The sequence below is a fragment of the Pollachius pollachius genome (genome assembly GCF_949987615.1).
Source record: "Pollachius pollachius genome assembly, chromosome: 2".
Lineage (NCBI taxonomy): Eukaryota > Metazoa > Chordata > Actinopteri > Gadiformes > Gadidae > Pollachius > Pollachius pollachius.
Window position 1 is genome coordinate 48,743,187 of NC_136935.1, and position 22,698 is coordinate 48,765,884.

At 46.2% G+C, this 22,698-nt stretch overlaps 1 protein-coding gene across 3 annotated transcripts in view; it reads left to right on the plus strand.

Annotated features, from left to right (window-relative positions):
- rptor (regulatory associated protein of MTOR, complex 1) overlaps positions 1 to 22,698 on the plus strand; it is a 151,651-nt gene that overhangs the window by 32,138 nt on the left and 96,815 nt on the right. For all 3 annotated transcript variants that reach the window (XM_079730641.1, XM_079730643.1, XM_079730642.1), the window contains exons 5-7: positions 9,224 to 9,382; positions 11,886 to 12,032; positions 18,733 to 18,908. In XM_079730641.1, the coding sequence (XP_079586767.1) occupies positions 9,224 to 9,382; positions 11,886 to 12,032; positions 18,733 to 18,908 (482 nt within the window). The remainder of the gene's footprint in view (positions 1 to 9,223; positions 9,383 to 11,885; positions 12,033 to 18,732; positions 18,909 to 22,698) is intronic.

Consider the following 22,698-nt stretch of genomic DNA (forward strand, 5'->3'; position numbering starts at 1 on the left):
GCATGTTTGGCTGTTCTGACCTTTTCCTCCGTCCACGTCTCTGTACACGTAGCCCGGTACGCTGTGTGTGCATATACTAAGTATACATCCACACCCCAAGTTCTGTCATAATCAACCTTGTGCACATGCTGTAGTCTGTCTTTAACAAGGGCTCTTTTGGCTGGTGGGAGAAGCTCCGAAGGTTGCTAGTTTGATCCCCAGCTCCTCCTAGCTGAGGGGTTGATGTGTCCCGGATCAAGGCACCTCAACCTGACTGCTCCTGACGAGCTGGCTGTTGCCGTGTGTTGTTGACACCGCCGTCGGTGCGTGAATGAATGTGTGTATCAATCATTCGTTTGTAAGGACAAAGGCGTCTGCTAAATGTCTTTAGAATGCATACATCTGAGGACGTTCACTCGTTAGACATTTTCCTGTCACTGTGAGTACTGAACAGGCCACCAGTGGCCCTTCCGTTCTCCGCTCGCCCTCCTGTGTGCGATTCTCTACGGGTCGCTGTAGGACGCGGCACAGACGCCGATTAGGGGAAAGGGAAGTACCTTAATAGGCAACTAATGGAGCTGCGCCGCCACGGCTTCTGAACACACTTATGCATTTATTTTTGCCTCCTTACTAATCAAACAAGGTTTATTGGTTTTAATTTTTCATTTGAGATTCATTTATTTTGCAAATGTTTTTGTAGTTTTTCTCCGCCAGGACAAACACACACTTGCGTTTGTGGAAGTGTTCAAAGTTGTATAATTCTTCTTTGAGATGTTGCCTATACTCACTGATGAGTGAGTTGTTATCAGGGTAACCGCCGCGCCACGTGCACACTCATGTTCACGTGCACACTCATGTTCACGTGCACACTCATGTTCGCGTGCACACCCATGTTCACGTGCACAACCATGTTCGTGTGCACGCAAACGTTGGCGTGCATGCAAATGTTTGCATGCACACACATGTTTGCCTGCACAAACATGTTAACGTGCACATGCATGTTCACCAGCACAAACATGTTAACGTGCACATGCATGTTCACCAGCACACAAATGTTCAAGTGCACTTGTGAACGGCGGCTCAGCCCTTGAACAGCCTCTTGACAGTCAGGTTTTAATTAGACCAGAGCTTCAGAGGTCTACTGGTCCCTACGCTATCATACACACACACACACACACACACACACGTGCACATGTACACACACACGTACACACACGTACACGTACACACACACACACACGTACGTAGACACACGTACACACACACCTAGACACAACTAGACACACACAAACACACACACCTACACACACACACACACACATACACACACAGGGGAGCTTCTCAGAAATTACCTGGAATAACAGAGCACCATTTACCAATGACTGGAAGCGTAAACAAATTGAGATGCTAAATATTCCAAACATCCGCCTGACGATAATGAGGCCAGGAAGTGATGCCTCTACCTGAGTTCACAGGACAGGAAGAGGTCATTGATTGTTATGTTTTTTTTTCCCACTCTCCTCCCTGTCATCTCCATTCAACGTCTCATGTTACTAAAACACCAGACGGCTCCGCCCAGCGTGCTAAGTAGGAAAGGCAGCGTTAGGTGTGCGCTGTAACTGTAACAAAATAAGACGCCGGGGAAGGAATATTGTAGTGGGTGTATTCAAATGGGGTCCATTTCTGTTTTAGACGTCTATTATATCAAACAGTTCTCTTTGCCTTTTGGTCAAAAGTTTTGTGGCCACGGAGTAGGGCCGAGCCTGCTGATTCATTAGTGGCAGATAGACTTGGATACAGACCGGTCGCTGGATGGATAGACTTTAATGGCTGCACCACTATGCCTCACCGTGCCACTAATGCCGTGTTCCCTCAGGTAATATATCAGTTGCTTGCGCCATATTCACTTCCCCCACTCGCCTGCTTGGAACAAGGAGAGTTATGGTTGGCCCTGATACCGACTGAACTCTAGTATTTGCTGAACACTGAACAGTGTATTGGATGAAATAGTATGTTTCAACTCCAATTGTTGGTAAGGGGTATATTAAGGCACTGTGGTACACCTTGTTTGGTTCTGTACTTTCCCCTTTACGGTTCTTGTTTGGACCGGTTTATAGGAACTAATTGGTTAATAAGGGAGTGATTAACCAGAGGTGTTAAGAAAGGACTCCAATCATGGCTCGGTGTGAATCACGAAAGCAATCGTTGTTTTTGCTAAGCGTCTCATAAAGGCCATCTCTTCCCCGAGCCGTTACCCTCGTCACCTTTCCAGAACCCAGACCTCACGACAGAGCAATGGCTTTCTTATTTCTGCACTTCTCTTGGTGCTATTGACGTCACATCTGTGTCATCCACAACCTCTGCTGTGAGTGTCTGCATGTCTGCTCCTGTGTGCGTCACTGAGTGCTCCATACGATGCAATTCCGTGTAACAAGTTGGCATTATAATCTGCCACAGAATCGGTGATGGCCTTTTCAAATTCTTCTGATGGAAATCATTTCGCGCCGAGGTTAAGTAGTCGTGGCCTTGGCGTTGCATTCTCTCCCGAGTCCCAACGAGAATGTCGCCTGGGTTTTGCGAATTTGCAGGTGTGGCGGTCATCCTGTGCAGGAAGTGGTCACGACAGGGTCATGGTAATTTCACGTCCCACTTGAGGAGCATGTGAGGGCGGTGGAGCCTGCGTGTCTTTGTGTAAAGATGGACGGGTTGTGTTGGAGACAGAGATGACCTTATGTTGCTCAGAGAGGCACGTTTCTATGCTTCAGGCTTTTATTTTGAAATAGTCTTAGTACTCTGAGGACGACCCAAGGCCTTTGGGATGAATACTATCTGTTGATGTATTCCTGTAACAACGACCCGCTCAGTCTCGGTGACTCAACCACAAAAACAAACCTGATATGTTGTTTTTTTTTTCCATCAATGAAGAAATTCCCTACGCCATTATCTCCTTGTTTTGGTCTAACATGCCTGACTTCCTGGTTACCGCAGTCTTCTGTGTATCACCGGTCAAAGGCTTATTTGAACGCTGTATTTGAACACGGGGGCTGGATGCCCCCATGGGACGGCCGTGCTGTAGCTCTCACTGCCGTCAAGATGAACACTTGCAGCACCCTATAGAACTATAGTATGTTTCTTTCTGAGATGCTCATTTTGTTTACGTGTCTCCCAGTCTGTCATACAGAGGTGCGTTGGACTCTGCATAGCCTTCCTTACCCCCCACCACCCCTTCTCCTCCGTGGCTCTCCTAAAAACTCGCCTCTTACGCATTTATTGTGCTTTTGTACGTCCCGACACTTAGGTTACACACTTGTTGTATGTTGTAAGTCCTTGAACTTAAAAATAGTACATTGCGTCGTGTAGCATCTTATCGTAGCAATTTTGGTTGTATACTGGGAATGGGTTAGCCTAACAATTGTAAGCGGTTGGCACTTAGTTCTGTGAACATCCTTACTGTTCCAACGGTGATATATCTTCAAGTGGAAGTCGCTTTGAATAGAAGGGTCTGCTAAATGCCCTAAATGTAAATCTAATGTAAAGTGTAAATGGTTGAGTCCATACTGTGTTTTCACTTTCTGTACAGGTAGTCACAATGAGGAAACACAATATGTGATCAATATGCATGGTCACAAAGTCAAAATAGGAATCGAATGTGCGATAGTGTTTTGTGAAAGTTGTGATTGGAATGTATTTCAAGACAATGTTTGAATCATTAATAGATTACAGGAAATAAAAAAGTGACTGCATGAATAAATTATGAAATCAATAAACATGAATGCGAACATGAATTAAGGATGGATTGTATTTTATAATGTATGTCTTAGTCCTCTTCCAATTCCACTTTTTATTTTGGTATTCATAATCAATAATTCATCCAGTTCTTAATGAATACCTTTTACATTTGTTGTTGAGATTGATGTCATAATCTAAATAAAGAATGTATTTAAAGTGATCAAATATTTGTCTTTTACATTCTAATACAGGGGTTCTCAAAGTTTTGACAGCTGAGGGCCAATTTAGGAACCCAAAATTTGACTGAGGGCCGTAAAAGGAAAAAAATGTAGGCGGGAAACGCAGTCAGCATCCCAGTGGTGAAAAAAAATTGCACCGTGGACCTCTGGGAGTGGGTCCACGGTGCAAATAAAAAAACTATGATTTTACTGATTTTACGGAACTAATTTGACGCAACGTTCTACACGGGTAACTTAGAGCGGCGCACCCAAACACCGTGCTGCTGCTTCTCGGTAAATGAGAGCTCAGCGACTACTCTTGGAGAAAGAGCCACGATTTCTCCTGTTGCAAGAGTCGAAGCTAAGTAAAACGATTTCATTTCTTAAGTGACTTGCTGTTCTTATAGCAGCTGTCATGAAATGAGGAAAGAACAGTAGAACAGGGAAGTTTCCTTTGAGCTCTTTAGACTGTGCAAGATTGCTGTAACCCTTCCTGTAAGCTCCGCCTCTTGGGAACACAGTTTCTCCACACTGAAACTGATAAAATATATAGGAAATGGCACATTGTTTTGCACCTCGTTGTCACCCTGGAGTGCAAAACAAATGTTTAGAAGATTTTGATGATTTAGTATCCCCTAGACCAGGGGTTCTCAAATTTTTGACAATTGAGGGCCAATTTAGGAACCCAAAATTTGACTGAGGGCCGCCAAAGGAAAAAAATGTAGGCGGGAAACGCCGTCAGCATCCCAGTGGTGAAAAAAAACATTGCACTGTGGACCTCTGGGAGTGAGGTCGAGTGAGGTCTAAATCACGAAACTGAGGTTCATCCTTTCAAAGTAATGTACAGTCGGATTAAAACTAACAAATAACAGGATTTAATTGAAAGCTAGAGAAAGTGGACTTTTCTCTTTGTATTTATTTATTTTTGTTTAAATTAATATTGATATAAGTTCTCAAAGTGCGGGCCGCACTTTGAGAACCAATGTTCTAATATAACTGAACAGTTTTTTACAACTCAATATGTGTATATATATTTAGATGCTCTCTGCAAACCTGTTCAAAAACACATCAATTGACATTCGTTCAATTTCTACACACCTTTCTGGCTTCATAGTTGTCTAAACATGACATTTCCCCTTTTCGGTTGACCTTTCAACAGCAGACGGCCAGGGGGAGGTTTTAATCCTACATATGCTTTTACTGACATTCCATCACTGGGGATCATCATTATTCAGATCAGGGATGACACAATGCACCTGAAGTAGATTCATCTGGTGAACCTCTGCTTTTCCCCCAAAATACTCCTGACCCGTCATGGCTCGGATGTGTAGTGGACACAGAACCTAATCAATACATATATCAATATAATGCCGTCTGCTCTAGGTTTTTAAACGTAAAATGTTGGGAGCCTTTACTTCAGGTTTTTTAAGGATTTGATGTGGATGTTGTAGGACATCCGCTTTCTAGTCACTCGCTTCGTAGCCCGTTCTGGAACAATGACTCGATCAGAGACGAGCTCCAAGTTAAATCCAGCATTTTACACACTTCCCACATACGATTCCATTCAGGGCATTCAGCAGACGATTTTATCCAAAGAGGCTTACAATAACTGCATTTGTCAGAAGGAGAATCAATATGACGCTTGTCGGTACAGTAAGGATGTTGATCTAATGTCGATCGAGCTCTACCAAATGAATGTCCGCCACCATGGTTGTGCTTTTGGCCTTAAAGACCAGACGATACTGTGACAGACACGGAGATGCTGCCAGCTTCCTCCTCGTCCTTCTGCTTCAGGCCTCCTGCGTTGTTTCCTGGGCTGTGTAGCGGCCTGCGGGTATTCCCCGTACACCCCTTTACAGGCCTACCCCAGTGGTGTCCCGGATGCACATAGTATGTGGAAAAAGGTCACGCTGTCTGAGCCTGACATCTTGATGAATGGTAACAGGCGGCGCATAGCGCAGTGCCGTAAACAGCATGTTTTCCCCTGGCATTGAAGCCTGATGGATATAATGGGAGGGATAAAGTGGAAGTGCTGTAGAGCAGGTAATTGTTCCTTTTTCATCTGCATGCAACGAGTGCTACAGCTCCCCCTTCAGGCCAAGGTGGGCGTAACGCCGGAGCTGTGTTAGAACGCAGCCCTGTCCTTTCTTCTCCTTTTACCTCCTTCGATGATTCAATCACTCGTCTGACATTTACAGGATCTACGGCAGTGTTACCATGGTCTCACAAGCTCTTAGTGTCTTTATCCTTTCCCTTTTTCTTCTTCCTTCCTTCCTTCCTTCCTTCCTTCCTTCACTTAATTCTCTCTCACACACACACACACACACACACACACACACACACACACACACACACACACACACTACTTCCCCAATACCGTGTACTATATAGTGTAATACACTCAGATTTCAGCCTTCTCTAACTCACTCACTGTCGCTCTCTCACCGTCACACAAGCTCCCCATGATACCCTCCTGTCCTGATGTAGCTCTCAGACAAGTCGCGGGCCCCTGGCGTGATACTGAGACGCACCGGCTGATAATTGAATAATTGAATCAGCCACGAGCTACGGGGCCAGACCTCTTTGGTTAGCCCCAGGAGCTACGGGGCCAGACCTCTTTGGTTAGCCCCAGGAGTTACGGGGCCAGACCTCTTTGGTTAGCCCCAGGAGCTACAGGGCCAGACCTCTGTGGTTAGCCCCAGTAGTAGCGGGGCCCCGACCTCTGGGGTTAGCCCCAGTAGTAGCGGGGCCCCGGCTTCTTTGGTTAGCCCCAGTAGAGAGACCCAGTCCTCTGTGCTTAGCCCCAGTAGAGAGACCCAGTCCTCTGTGCTTAGCCCCAGTAGAGAGACCCAGTCCTCTGTGGTTAGCCCCAGTAGAGAGACCCAGTCCTCTGTGCTTAGCCCCAGTAGAGAGACCCAGTCCTCTGGGGTTAGCCCCAGTAGAGAGACCCAGTCCTCTGGGGTTAGCCCCAGTAGAGAGGCCCAGTCCTCTGTGGTTAGCCCCAGTAGAGAGACCCAGTCCTCTGTGGTTGGCCCACGTAGAGAGACCCAGTCCTCTGTGGTTGGCCCACGTAGAGAGACCCAGTCCTCTGTGGTTAGCCCCAGTAGAGAGACCCAGTCCTCTGTGGTTAGCCCCAGTAGAGAGGCCCAGTCCTCTGGGGTTAGCCCCAGTAGAGAGACCCAGTCCTCTGTGGTTAGCCCCAGAAGAGAGACCCAGTCCTCTGTGGTTAGCCCCAGTAGAGAGAGACCGGGCCCGCGTGCTGAGAGATAACCTGGATGTCTGAGTTCTCGCTAGGACCTGGTGTGTGTGTGTGTGTGTGTGTGTGTGTGTGTGTGTGTGTGTGTGTGTGTGTGTGTGTGTGTGTGTGTGTGTGTGTGTGTGTGTGTGTGTGTGTGTGTGTGTGTCAAAGACTAGGGGAGGCTAACAATTGCGTCTACATTTTGTTTAATAGAAATGTCAAGAAGCACAGACCTCTAAACTTATTTCCATTCAATCTTTCAAAGAGTAATTTGAAATGTTGTTTAATGGCTCCTGTCCATTGTAGAAAGACAGTGCAACATGTATTTACCAGAACTGTACTTTTATTTTTCTTCATGTATTAAAAAAAAAGGGACCCAAATCGTTCACGTAATACAATCAGTCCTATTGCTTCAGTACTTGAGTGAAATTAAACGCGGGGATGCTTTTGATCGAAGTCGAGCAAAGTGACTGAGTCAGGCCTCTGAGGCAGTGGACAGGAGGAAGTCGGGGAAGAACATGGCCGGCGGTTATGTAACGTGAATGTGCCCTGGTGAGTGTGATAGTGACTCACTCGCATCACACGGGGGTCCTTTTTCGATTGCATAACTATTGGATGGCAAATAAACAAACTGACTATATGATGGCCAACATGATGCAACCGCCAACAACTCAGGGAATAAGATGGACGGGACCGCGTGTGGGCTTCAGTGGGGTACCCCGTTGTTTACTTGAAGTTTTGGTGTAGTAATTTCGTACCAAGTTTATACACCTTCATAATACTACTTGGTAATACGTTTCTGTAAAGTTTCCTTGCTCATTTAAAGTCACACGAATGTGTAGTGCTCTGCTTTTCAAATGGTGACATACATTAAACGTCCAATACACTGAACTACATTTACATTTAGGGCACTTGGCCCTTATGTAAAGCGAATTTAGCCCTTTTACCGAAGCCATTTACAATAAGTACATTTGTCAGAAGAAAAAGAAACAATATATCTATGAACTACAAGGTTACATTTCCAAACTCACATAGTGGTTACCGTCACAGCTTCCACATGGGTAGCGCGTGTAGTGTGCTAGCGCACCGAGGTCTGTTGGATAAACTGCATCTGTCGCTCGTTGGAGCAACATCAACCGTGTGCCTGTGTTTTCCAAACATTCGCTGTTTTTGCTAGTGCACCTAATTTGGCGTCTCATATAAAAAGTGATTTACACCAGGGCTTGTGCTTCCAGAGCCGTCAATGAATCATCTCAGAGCAGCAGTTCTCTACCTCGTTCTCTGCGCTTCATGCCTCGGTTTCCCGCCCGGCTTCAGACTGTCTCATGCATATTCAGCAGCGGCGGAGATGAACTCCATTACTGTTGCTGCGCTGGAAAGATTAGACGTTGAACAAGTGGCAGTGATCTGTTGTGGCCCTGATGTTTATACAGCCGAGTAAAGAAAGGGGTGAAGTTAGCAACCCTTGGGTTGTTTTATATTGCTTGTGCAACCTTCTTCTAATACTTCTATGAGAGGTAGAGCGGGTTGACTGGTAACCGGGAGGTTGAGGTGTCCCTGAGCAAGACACCTCAACCCTAACTGCTCTCGACGAGCTGGCTGTTGCCTTGCATGGTTGACTGTGTGTGAATGTGTGTATGAATGGGTGAATGTTAGACAATATTGTAAAGCGCTTTGAGGAGCCACTGGTTAGAAAAGCGCTGAATAAATGCAGTTCATCTACCATTCTTTTTTTAAAACAGTCAATCCATAACTTTAAGGTTGCGCAACCGCACAGACATACATTAGGACGCCCAGACTGGTCTCCACCATGCGCACACACACACACACACACACACACACACACACACACACACACACACACACACACACACACACACACACACACACACACACACACACACACACACACACACACACACACACACACACACACACACACACAAAAACAGCCACACACAGATACAAAAACAGCCACACAGCCACTCCCCCATGGCATCTCACCCCGCCTCCCCCTCGGTAGTCTCACCCTGTCTCCCCCCCTTGTCTCCCCCCCCAGGCGCGCTACAAACAGAGCCTGGACCCCACGGTGGACGAGGTGAAGAAGCTGTGCACGTCGCTGCGGCGCAACGCCAAGGAGGAGCGCGTCCTGTTCCACTACAACGGCCACGGGGTCCCGCGGCCCACCGTCAACGGGGAGATCTGGGTCTTCAACAAGGTGACGCACACACACGCACACACGTGAACACACGCATGTATATACACGTGCGCACACATGAATGCTCTCACTCGCTCTCACGCTCACTCACACTCTTTCCCTCTCTCGTGCATACGACTTGCACACAGCTGACACACAGGTCTGACTCACACACACACACTCGACACACACACACACACACCCACACACACACAACTCAACCACACACTCATCTCCCCCCCCTCCACACACACACACACACACACAACCCCCCCCCCACACACACACACACACACTGTCACACACTCGACACTCACACACTCGGCACACACACACACACACTCACTCGACACACACACACTGGACTCACACACACACACACACAAACACACACACACTCGACTCACACACACTTGACCCACACACACTCGACACACACACACACACACACACACACACACACTCGACTCACAAACACTTGACCCACACACACTTGACTCACACACACACACACAATCTCGACACGCACGCACGCACACACGCACGCACGCACTCGACTCCGGGGTAAGTAGGTATTGCACTCAATCTTTAATCATTACAACATATGCTGCGGTGTACAGCACAGCTGAACAGTAACAGATGACAACATGTTCATCAAGAGACCTGAGTGGTGATTTGGGTCTGATGTAGTTTCACCAATCGGATTTTAGTTTAACAACCTCAAATCTGATACCTGACGAGATCAAACCCGGGTGAACAGGGGTTTCTCTCCCTTCTTGCTTCGTATTTGGATCTGTAAGACGGTAACGTGCACGATTCAGCGAACTCGGGCAGCACTATTAAACTGTAAGAACGTTTCTGTAAAGGTTTCAAATCACCATGATATTGACTGGCCACTGAAGAAAGAGACGCTTGCTGAACTTCTGAAAGTTTCGTCCACTTGCGCGAATGAACTTCTATTCTGTAGAATATCTCCGTAACCAAACAGAAAGCAAGGTGCCACTCCGCCCCATTCTGACTCCCTGCCAAGGCTAGGTGCCTTGGCAGGCACCCCCCCCCCCCCAAGAAGTTCTGCTGTAACATAGGACTGCTGGGTCCAAGATTAGATCAGTGATAGAGGGGAGACGGAGGCATCCTTAACACTTGATGCAATGATGATCAGAACTGTGTGCTGCCTGCCAAAACAGGAATGGTACGTAGTCAATCTAAAACCTACTGTGTCACTAGAGAAGCCAGCAGTTCTACGTCAGACCTTACTTGATAAATAACATCTTTATTAATCCCCCAGAGGGGAAATCCCTTCGTACATACAGTATATGTGCTCAAATGAGTCACGGTATCGCAATGGATGTTGTTAATGTCAGAGGGACGCTTACGGGCATCGATCCAGCAGTGCACCGATGACTTCACAAGCTTTTATTGCATGTTAGACGTGTTGAGTGTGCGTTTGGTTGGTGCATTTTATTAAAATCCTCACGTGTGTGTCTAGTTTAGTCTCCTAGATCGAGTTATTATTGGGCTGCGCCACGATTCCCTGGGCTAACCCTCTTTAACATATGTGGTTTCTAGCTCATGAATGTTGGCTAGGTAATAGCGGAAGATTCCTCCCCGATATTAAAAAATGTGTCCATGCAAAACACCTTCCTACGGCGTGACGGGAACACTTGTGTGGGTTGATTCGGGGGGGGTTTACAAGTCCACCGCCGTTAAAATAACCGCCACGGTGACTGGGGGAGGCAAGCCGTTAAATGGGACGCAATTACTTTTTGTGATTTCCATCCAATTGCACCGAAAAAAAATAAACCTCACACTTTAATCCCACGTGTGCAGACGTGCTCTGGTGGCCGCGCTTTCCCTTGATTACATGATGTGTATGAATCAGCAATTGTTACCATTCGTACCCAAATGACGGCCCTGCTGGAAAACCACGGACAGTCCCAATCGCCCGCATAAATGTGCTGCATGCCTCAAATCAAAATCCACCCGGGATCGGAGCAGTCAGGCGCCCCCCTCACAACGATGATGCAACCCACACCCCCGGTGTTTCATTCTGAGCCTTTCTCCCGTTTTATCCCCTATATTGATGGGTCCTATAAAAAGAGGCTGCTGCTGCTGGTGGTGGTGGCGGTGGTGGTGGTGGTGGTGGTGGTGGTGGTGGTGGTGCAGTGTGTTTAAGGAAGGCTGGGGGCTGGCCATGGGTACCGGAGCGGCAGTGTGTGGCAGGGTGTTGGCTGTCAAACCAAGACCCCGGTTCACTGCCTCACTGGGCTTTGAATAAAAAGGAGAACCATCAAGATACGGGCAGGGCTAACCCCCTCTTTCTGGTGCCCCCTCCTGCATCCCCTGCTTTCAGTTTTCCTCTCTCTGTGTGTTGCTCTTTCAATGCCTTTCTCCCTGCTATCTCCAGTCGGAGATTTGGTGCCTCATTCCTTTGTTCTCTGCCTTCTCTTTGACACTTGACTATATATTATATATTTCTCCACATGTTTTTCCTTATGCGGCTCTGCTTCCTCCATGACCGCAGAACTACACCCAGTACATCCCCCTGTCCATCTACGACCTGCAGACCTGGATGGGCAGCCCGTCCATCTTTGTGTACGACTGCTCCAACGCGGGCATCATCGTCAAGTCCTTCAAACAGTTCGCCCTGCAGAGGGAGCAGGAACTCGAGGTGACACACACGCACACACACACACACACAAACACGAACGCACGCACGCACACACACACACACACACACAAACACGCACGCATGCACACGTACGCACACACACACGTGTACATGTACGTACACACACACACACACACACACACGTGTAGACGTACACACATGTACACACACACACACACACACACGTGTACAGAGACACACACACGTGTTGTGAGAGCAGGAAATGCGCCTGGTCACACATGCATTACATAATTGCAGTGATGTGAGTCTGATTGCACCCAAAAGCTGCACAAGCGGCACTCTGAATACTAGGGCTGGCCCCAATACATAACTTCAAGCTTCGAATATTCGTCAGGTTTCCAAACGAATATATAATAATAGTCGGTGGAGAAAAAATTGTCTATTCATAGTGCGCATCTTTCACTGCCTGTAAAATCAGCAGGCGGCAATCAATACTGCAGAATCGAGTTTATCAACTGATCGTTTTTCATCCTTTTCATTTCTTAAGCGGTTAAATCGGTAAAACAAATGCTCTAATAATAACGCAAAGTAGCAAAACAACGACATCACGTCGTCGGTGTTCGGATCCACCGGTCACTCCGACCTGGTTACGGCAGAGCTTCATCAAACTCTGCGTTATCACCGTGAACCAACTGTCCAAATGTTCGTTGTATGCTAAGTACATTAATTATGTATTTAGCAGCCCCTCGCAGCTGCATGCGATTGTGGATTGCTCAAGACACGCTACTGTCGTTCATCTTAATGTTTCATAGCTAAAGTTTCAGCACGGATAATAGGCTGAAAAATAATAGCTGCCGGGGAGAGAAAGTGGAGCGAAATCTTCAGGAGGTAGAGAGATGAGTAAGTTGAGAAAATAAAAGAAATGCACTAAAGTGATTGAGAGGTTGGAAACACTTTCTTGGCCGCAAGCAACCATGAAGATTGTGGATAAACGTGTGGGCTCCCACAGAGAGTAGGAGAAACCTTTTATAAATACTCTTTTGGTCTCCCTTCTGAAAGCCGCGCCAGCGTCACATTTTGTCGGGGGTCAGAGTGCAGGAAGTAAGTGGAGGCTGTGGAAGAAACCTGGACTTCTATCAACTAATGAGGCCCTAACCCTTCAGTTCACTTCATGGTGTTTACAGTGGTACACTAGTTTATTACTAACCATCTATTTGCTTACTTAATGTTCAAATTCAATTTGCAACTTAAAATGCAACCTTTTTTTCCCCTCCTCAATACTTTTACACATTAACAAAATCTGTGTGATGCTAACAAATATCCCCTTATCTTTCACCCTAATAGTGTGATATAAATTGGCTGATCATGTGTAGCATTTTAATCACATAATATTTGAATGGTATTATTACAGTACAGCATTAAGTCTTTAATCAATTCGCAGCACATAAAACCTGACATTTTCATTAGTAATGCGAATATGATGACCAGGCAATCCTTCATCATATATTTCCCTCAGCCGGAACAGGCCAGGACATTCTAATAAGATCATTAAACCGGACGACTCCCGGGATGTGCTGGCCTAACGACCAGGATTAAAACCATGTACCCTTCACCGCAGTATTATACAACAAAACCAACAGAGCAGAACCAGAATCTTGGATATAAACTGTACCCTCAATGTTGTTTTGAGACTTTCTCCTCGGGGATAAAAGTGTATCCATCAATATCACCAGGGCATATGCAACACACTTTTCTAAAATATTTGTACTAACCTTATAACTAATTTGATGTAACCTTTTTCATAACTACATGTACACAAAGATGCTTGACTCAAAGCCAAGAAATACATTATTTAAAGCAGTTCAGGTTGCAAAAAAAAAAATGAAATGCATTCAGTTGTCTCCAACGTATAGATGGAGTCCAGTAAACCGTAGTTTGCCGAATTGAAATGCAAGTAGACTTAACATCCGCCCACACTGGTGTCCCAGTGTTTACACACGAGCCCTCTCCTTTCCGCACCGCCTCACACAGGAAGTGTTTATTGTGGGTGTAGTGTGCTGGTGGTGGTGGTGGTGGTGGTGGTGGGGGTGGTGGGTGGTGGGTGGCCACTGGGAGAGGAAGATGCCTGATTAAACATGCAGCAGGAAATCTATACGGGGAGTTCCCCATGTCACGCCAACGCCCCCTCGCTTTGCGTTTCATTCACTTCACCCGTCTCCTCTGGCTCGCGCTGCCTCCCCGTCTCTCTCCGTACACACACACAAACCTGGTAGGGGTCCAACAAAGACCGCGCTCAGACGGTATAGACCACCACACACACACACGATGGGTCAAGGGGCACAACTATCAACTGGCCGTTAAAAACGTCTTGAACTGCATTGATCTCATCTTTCGGGGGGGTGGGGGGGGGGAAGAAGAAGTAGAAAAGGAAGGGTTTGATCTCAAAGTTATTTTCTCACGCTTAAACTAGCGGCACACACGCAGCAACACATGCATGGTGCATCTCGCCACGGCGGGGGGAAGTCTGCACTGCGGGTGGGTGTCTGGTCGGAGCGCTCCGATGTGTTATCGGACCAGCTGGTTCTTTATGAATATCTCATTACTTCCTGTGCACGGTCAGCAAAGACAAAGCGCATTATGACTTTGGTGGGGTGTGTGCATGCATGTTTGTGTGTGTGTGCATGTTTGTATACAGGCGTGTTTGTGTGTGTGTGTGCACGTTTGTAGACATGCATGTGTGTGTGTGTGTGTGCATGTGTGTGTGTGCACGTTTGTATACATGCGTGTGTGTGTGTGTGTGTGTGTGTGTGTGTGAGTGTGTGTGTGCATGTTTGTATACATGCATGTGTGTGTGCGTGTGCGTATTCACGTTTGTATACATGCATGTGTGTGTCTGTGTGCACGTTTGTATGCATGTGTGTGTAAACAAGTTTGTGTGTGTGTGTGCGTGTGCGTGCGTGTGTGTATGTCTATGCATGTGTGCGTATGTGTCTGTGTGACCGTCTCTCCGTCCGACCATGTAAGTGTTTGGTGGAAATTCTTCGAACTGTATCGACAACGTCACAAAAAATATACTTGGAGTTTATTGTAAAGAGGGGTTAAAATAGTATAAAAGAAAGGCAGTCTCTCCAGAGAGGCCACTCAACCCAACAAGCATACAAAGGTTGTGAGCCCCTTTTAGCCATTCAAGTACCGAGGATGTTTACGTATCCGCCCCCCCCCCCCGCGTGTTAATTATCCATAGTAACTCAGAGCCCACCGTGTCTGAGTATCTGAAAGAGAGAATCATGTCTTAAGGAAATCTCCATGACAAGTGTTTTTCTTTTTAGTCTGCATCGACTCGTGTGCCCAGGCATCTGTAACACGTTTGTCAGATTAGGCACATGAATTAGTTTCTGCTCAAAAAAAGATAATTGTCAAAGGGACTTTGTGTCGCCGTTAAATTGTTGCCACGTCGCGGTTCAGGGGGAGGAGAGGAAAGCTCCGCCGGTGTTTGTTGGTAATGTGTTGAATCACAATATGCTAATGAGGTAATTACAGTGTATGTTTGGCATTTATCAGCCTGGGTCTGCTCGCGTGTTTATCATCAGGATTATGGCCCTGCACAAAGACTTGGTCCTTTGCCCATTTTCCTCTGCGTGAATTTCTCTATTCATTTCCATAATGTTCGATGCCAGTCGGTACAGGATGCAGTTTTCAATCCTGGGCAGGATATGTAGCCATCAAACCTCTATGACTTATTTTGTTGCTCTTGCTCGTATAGAATGTAAAGAAAGAATACAAATTAAACCTGGTTATGCCTGCAAGATGTATGTACTCTTTGCATCACAACATCTGTCATATCTAGCTCCAGAAAAGGGGATGGAAATGGGAAGGACATAATCTTGTTACAGTCAGTGACACAGCCACAGACACCAGCTGTCTAACTTTTTTCCATCAGAGAATTCGATTTATTGATTGCTTGCAGGATGTAAAGAGAATTTGAAAAAATGTGATAAGAAGAAGCTTCTAAAATATATTGCCTATTCCATCTTTAACATGAGATTGCTGTATTCTGCTGTAGAGTCTGAGCAATAATCGTAGATCCCAGACTCTGAGCATTAAGATCCCTGTAGGATTAAAGTTAGCTCTGCATAATTGAGCGGGATAAGACCACATCTCATCTCAAAATATCAACAACCACAAGTTTGATGTAAGCTGCTAGTGCTATGACGCACTTAGTATATGTTGTACGTCCTGGCACTTAAGAAAGTACTTCACATCATGTAACATCTAATCCTACTTTTTGGGGTTGACTGCATTGCGGTCTATTTCGTTTGGTTTTTGTTTTATAACTCTACAGTCAAAATATCAAACATTAAAGGCACAGAAGTACTGTTCTGAGAAGAGAAGGCGGCGTGCCCATTGTTGCAGTCAGTGCTGGTACTTAAGAAAGTACTTAGCATCGCGTAGCATCTCATCCTAGCTATCTTTGTTTTAAACAGGGAATGGGTTAACCTAACAATTGTATGAGCTTGGCACTTGTTTCTATGAACATCCTTACTGTACTGACAGCGATATAGTGTTGTTTCTCTTTCTTCTGACAAAGTCGCTTTGGAAGAAAGCACCAGCTTAAATGGCCTAAATGTAAATGTCTAAGTAATCATTTGCATTGCATTAAGTGCGGCTGAACCCTTTGTACACTCATATTTGGCTGTAAGGAGTTTCATACTTTGAATACCCAGTTCACTCATTATAGAGTCAACAAATTAGATATTGGGCCCTAGATCCATAGTGAAGCAGCAAAAGCATGTGTACAATTATACAAACCCTCCATCATGTCTCTCTTGGTAGCAGATTGGAGCTCGTTATGATGACATTAATAATTCTTCTTTAAAGATGACTTAATTCCACGTAATCATAAGGATTGCGTGTGAACCATATGTCAAATCAAGAATTTAAATGTAAACCTAATTCCAACTCAAATTTACATTTTAGTGGTGCTATGTTGGTTTGTTTTCTGGGACGGGCTCTGCAATACTACCTTATCTCATGTCCTGACCCTTGTGCAACCACGGTTAGCTAAAGCTCGGGGCACCCACGATAATCGTCCCTCAGTACGGCTGGAGGCAGCAGGTTGATTTTCCTTGACTTGCGTCAGACAGAAAGACAGATGGGGCCTGTGTACCTGCGTGCAAGAGCTTCTCCCAGCATGGCCTTCATTAATGGAGCTGATGTTTGCAGGCTATGAAGGTGTCGATATTCTTAGATGCAGAAAAGGGTGAAAGGATGCTGTAAGAGTGAGCAACAGGTTGTGCGATGCACGTGACGCACGGAACACAATAGACGAGAACCAAACTGGTTGTAGGGCAAGGTCTGACCTCATTCGTGTTCTTGTGTAGCCAATAGAAGCCACGAATCTCCCGTGTAGCTAACTGTGTTTTACTTGTGATGCCCTACACTTCCATTGTTTCACCAAAACGCATCAATACCGTCAAAAGGTTGACTGCATACCCTTCAACCTCTTTGTACATTTACAGTAAGGAGGACAAGAAATTATTATGCAAACTATGATGCAAACCCACTCTTTCTCGTCTCAGTGTCGGCACGTTCTTGCTGTTAAAACAAACGAGTGGTCAGGATTTCTGTTGGCTGAGTAGGGTTCAATAAACCTCATCATCTTCCTGCCAAAATAAATAGATTTGGGTTCAAGCCTTTCTGATCTTGCCTATGCCCTGAATGATTATTTTAATTTTTTTTCATATTAAACTCGGATCATGGTATCTTTGTGGGGTTGACGACATTGCGGTCTATTTTGTTTGCTCATTATGTTTTTACTTTTTAACTGTACAGTCCATGAAAGTAATAGTCTGTTTAAAGGCACAGAACTACTGTTCTGAGAAGAGCAGGCGTCGTGCCCGTTGTTGCAGGCAGAAACAAAGTACACCATAGCTACTCAGATCTGTCTGATGCAGCAGCCTTTAATATTTACTTTGGGCTTATGCAACAGTAGGACACTTTTTTTTGGGGCTCCTAAATATTTTCTCTTTTCTTCCACTGAATGCATGACTTATCCCAGCTCCAGGTTTAAGTTTTCTCACTCTAGATATTGGATTTAAAATAGATAAAGTAGGGTTCACGTGTGTAGCTCCATCTAGATGCAGGCGTTCAATTATGTGCAGTTCATCTGGAACTTTTTTATATTATCCATTTTCCAAGTCTTTTTGGCAAACCTTTCTGTAGAATGAATTGAAGGCACTATGGCAATGCCTTTGTTCATGGGGGCAAAAGACAGGTCTGTCGAGAGGCAAACTGGTTATAGAGGCAAACCGTATTGCCACAGCTCCAAAAAACCGAAACAACCAACACAAGAGAATGGCACGGTTAGCATTTGATTATACCACCGATTCCATCACGTATAATTCATTCAGGAAATTGCGATGTTAAGGATGTTTTGAGCACCGATTGTTTTGCTGTTCAACCATCAACTCGGTAGGCAACTAGCAGCTCTAACGTCAAGCGATAGTCATTCAGTTCCAATCGTTGTGGTTCTCTGTCTGGTGCTCCAAACTTTTATCTTCTCTTGTCTCTGATTGGTTAGCCCCCCGTTTAACTTTTTATATTTTTCCTTTTAAAATTTGCTCAATCTGTCTCTCTCCACCGTTTGCGAACCATGAGGCCCAGACTGAATACACACAATACATTGACTTGGGCATTAGAAAATAGACGATTGGAAGCTGTTTTCTCGCTGTTTGTCCAGGTGGCAGCCATCAACCCCAACCACCCCCTGGCCCAGCTGCCCCTGCCGCCCTCCATGAAGAACTGCATCCAGCTGGCCGCCTGCGAGGCCAGCGAGCTGCTGCCCATGAACCCTGACCTCCCCGCCGACCTCTTCACCTCCTGCCTCACCACGCCCATCAAGATCGCCCTGCGATGGTAAGGAAAAACCACCCCTTCCTCTCTGTTATAACCCCGGCTGATGTCCGTTAGCCGGGGTCTGGGTGGGACGGACACACCGAGCGGTCAAAGGGCCGTCGTGTTTAGTGTGGTATCGTGGAAGATACAGAAACACATTTCAGGTTGGAGAAACGCCAGGAAATATGAGATTCTCTTATTCTAATTACCTTCCTTTCCCCCCAGTGCAGCAGTAACCATAAAACCCATTGAAATGGCAATAATGCAGGAATCAAGCAAAAGATGGGGATAGTTAATGATCACATTAAGAAGGTGTGACCCCTTCAGTGATCCACTGTAAAATTCCTGGTACATTTTACGGCCGTGGTGTTTTACTCGATACTTCACTGAGGAGACATAAAGGTGATGTAACTTATGTACCGCTCGCCGAGCCCGTGTGCATCGCAACATCAAGCCGCGCCCACTTCATAGTTTCCTTACCATGTCCAAACACTCACGCTGTGATCCATATGTACTACATAGGCACGGCAGGGAAAAGAGGGGTGCAATGGACGTGCAGTTTTACTTTTACACAAAGAACTTTGCTAAAGTCATAGGGGTACATGAAGGTCTCTGTAAATTGGTGTTTTATGTTGTGTGTGTGTGTGTGTGTGTGTCAGGTGTGTTTGTGCGTGTGTTTGTGCGTGTGTTAATGCATATTACCTTGGAAGAAGAAATGCAAGTGAGTCAGGAGAAAAATTAGTGCATACAGTGGATTAGGCCTGCAAACCTCGTCTTCATCTGTGGATGAATCGGTTTGTATTTCGTCTCTCCCCCTGTTTTTGTACCTCCCTCCCCTTGCATCTCTTGTACTTCTTATTCGTGACATCCTATACCACAGTAAAGATAAGATTCCATGCCCTTGACCAGAAACACCCATTCGTGGGGTAATCAAACTCCCAATCTGCAGTAGTCACCATAAAGTTAAATGCTGTGGAATGCTCACTTCAAATTAATACGCAGGCTAAAATGTCATATCTTTAAGAAGGAGAGGGGTCCACAAATGTTTTAAGTTTGGTGAAAATGCTGAAAATATGCACACAGTATCCTGAACATCAATATAAGAAAATCAGTCGCCTCAGGATACGCATTGCTTCAGTTAATCCTGAGTGATGGCACTGTTTGAAGTTGAGAGTACCGAAGTCTTCCCTTTAGGATGCTTTTGCAGGCAACGTCTGCTACAAACGTTAAGGATTTCTTCTGCAGCCCTTCTACTCTCATGCCCTGTCTTGACCTTCAGAATAATGAGGGGCTATACCATTAATATTGATAACCCCCCCCCCCCCCCCCTCTGCAAGAGACTCAAGACTCACTTGTTCAGAGTTCATCTGGACTCTGCATAGCCCCCCTTCCCCCTCCCCCTAGCCCCTTATGCTCCCTTACTCTCCTAAAATCGCCTCTCTGACGCACTTATTTTGAATGTTTGCGCGTCATGGCACTTAATGTATGCATTTAATGTATGTTGCACGTCCTTGCACTATAAACAAGAACTTGGCATTGTGTAGCGTCTTATCCTAGCTATCTTTGTTGCATACAGGGAATGGGTTAACCTAGAAATTTTAAGCGCTCGGCACTTGGTTCAATGAATATCTTTACCGTACCAACATTACATGTTGTATTTCCGCTTTTTTTTGTGACGTATGTACTTATTGTAAGTTGCTTTGGGTAAAACTGTCTGCTAAATGTCAATGTAAATGTAAACCTTCCATGTAGACCACATTCATCTTCTCAATTCCAGCAGAAAACGGCTGCAGAGTTATGAGACTGAGCTCGGTTCGCCAGATGTTTGGGTACCTGTAGGTTTTCCCGGAACAGATGTTGTCTGTTGTGGTTGAAGCGCGGATGGGGCTGTCCGTTAATAACCGCTCCTTTGTGTTGAGACGGCTCTAAATAGAATCTCCTCAAGGCAGGCGATGCCTGGCTGACAGGCAGGCCTGTTCACATACATCAGAACTACAAAAAGAAAGCAATAAATGCATTAATGAGCGGGGATATACCCGTAAGCACCTCTCCCGTGCTCCCCGGCGGTCTCCATCGCTCTCCTCTCTCATCACACATCTGATTGTTGTTCTCCGTGAAAAAGAAAATAGAATCTTACGTAACGAAACCAAGCGAAGGCGTGATTTGAATGTTGTTTGAATCGGAGGCAGAGCTTCTGATTGTATTTATATCGCACCCTACTGCTGGCAATGTTCTTCGCCCTAATGGTGTTTCTCTGGTTAACGAGCGGGAGGATTCTCTCTGTGCACCGGGGGACAGCCACCATTCACACCGTCAACGTGATTTCATCAATATTCATCTTTTCCCGGGTTGTTGACTCTATCCGCGGTCTTCAGGGGCCGCCACGCCGGGCCCCAGGGAGCAGCTTATTCGGTGAAGGGGACCTGACAAGACTTTCAGTGATGCTAGAACTGACATGTGGGCTTACTCTGCTTTGAGTCCGTGATCGAGAGAGCTGCCCGTGTGTGTGTGTGTGTGTCTGTCTGAATGTGTGTCTGGGTGAGTGTGTGTGAGTGCCTGTCTCGGTGTGTGTTTGTGTCTGTTTCTTTGTGTGGGGGGGATGGTGTGTGTGTGTAGGAGGGGGGATGTCTTTGTGTGAAGGAGGTGGTGTGTGTGTGTGTCTGTGTCTCTGAGTGGCGGTGGTGGTTTGCGTGTGTGTGTGTGTTTGTGTTGGGGGGTGGCGCGGGCTGGGGGTGTGTTTGTGTGTGTCTGTGTGAGTGTGCGCTCCCAAGGGAAGAGAGAGTGAAGAAGATGGAGAGGGAAAAGGCCACAATGTGCCTGACATTGCCCAACCAGGCAGAAAATCGCCATTGATCGTTTGCCCTCTTGAAGGGATTTCTCAGATGCCACCACAGGCGGGAAAGCACAGGAGCCATTTGTGTGAAAATGGAGATGGTTGGGAAGGATAGGACCGATTGAGAGACAAACAGAGAGAGGCATGGTAGAAGTAAGCAAAGGAGAGGGATTAAGGAGATAAAGACATAGAACCCTTGTTCAATTTTTAAAGAGCTCCATGCGGCCAGGGGCTGAAGATGGATAAAGTAGGAGATTGTCGGACTGAAATGGAGATGCAATACCCCCACGGGTGCCCCCTATACAGATATAGATAAGGCTTCCTGCCCTATATAGATACACTGGAGAAACCCCTGCGGCTGTGTGTGTGTGTGTGTGTGTGTGTGTGTGTGCGCGCGTTGCATCATACCGCGTGTATCCACGTATGTTACCGCCGCTGGAGAAGAGCGGTGGAGCCCTCGTGGCGAAGGTCTGCTCTGGGTAGCTCAGGGTGGAGAGACGCGGCTACGGTTATATCTCAGCTCCACAGCTGGAGCAGAGAGATGGAAACCTCTGGAGGAGCTTCTCTCAGTAGACACGGTTATATCTCAGCTCCACAGCTGGAGAAGAGCGATGGAGCCCTCATGAGGTGGTGGTTCTCTCAGTAGCTACGGTTATATCCCATCTCCACAGCGTGCAAAAGCACCCGCTGTCATGGTTTTCATAATGGAGTCACATGATCACAGCTCGGGTTTCATTTTCATTCAGCGGGCTCTCCCCCCAGTTACAACGCGGCCTCATTAAAAACACTCATGAATTAATCCTCGCTGTAGTCATCTCCTCGCCGCTGACGCAGGTAGAGAACACAGTGAAAGAAAACACGGTAGCCATTCATTATTAATAATCGATGCAATATGTTTAATCGCATCCCCTGTATCATTATACATACGAACTCATGGAGATGTATATTCCTATTTCCAGTCGGCTGCCGTTATACAAA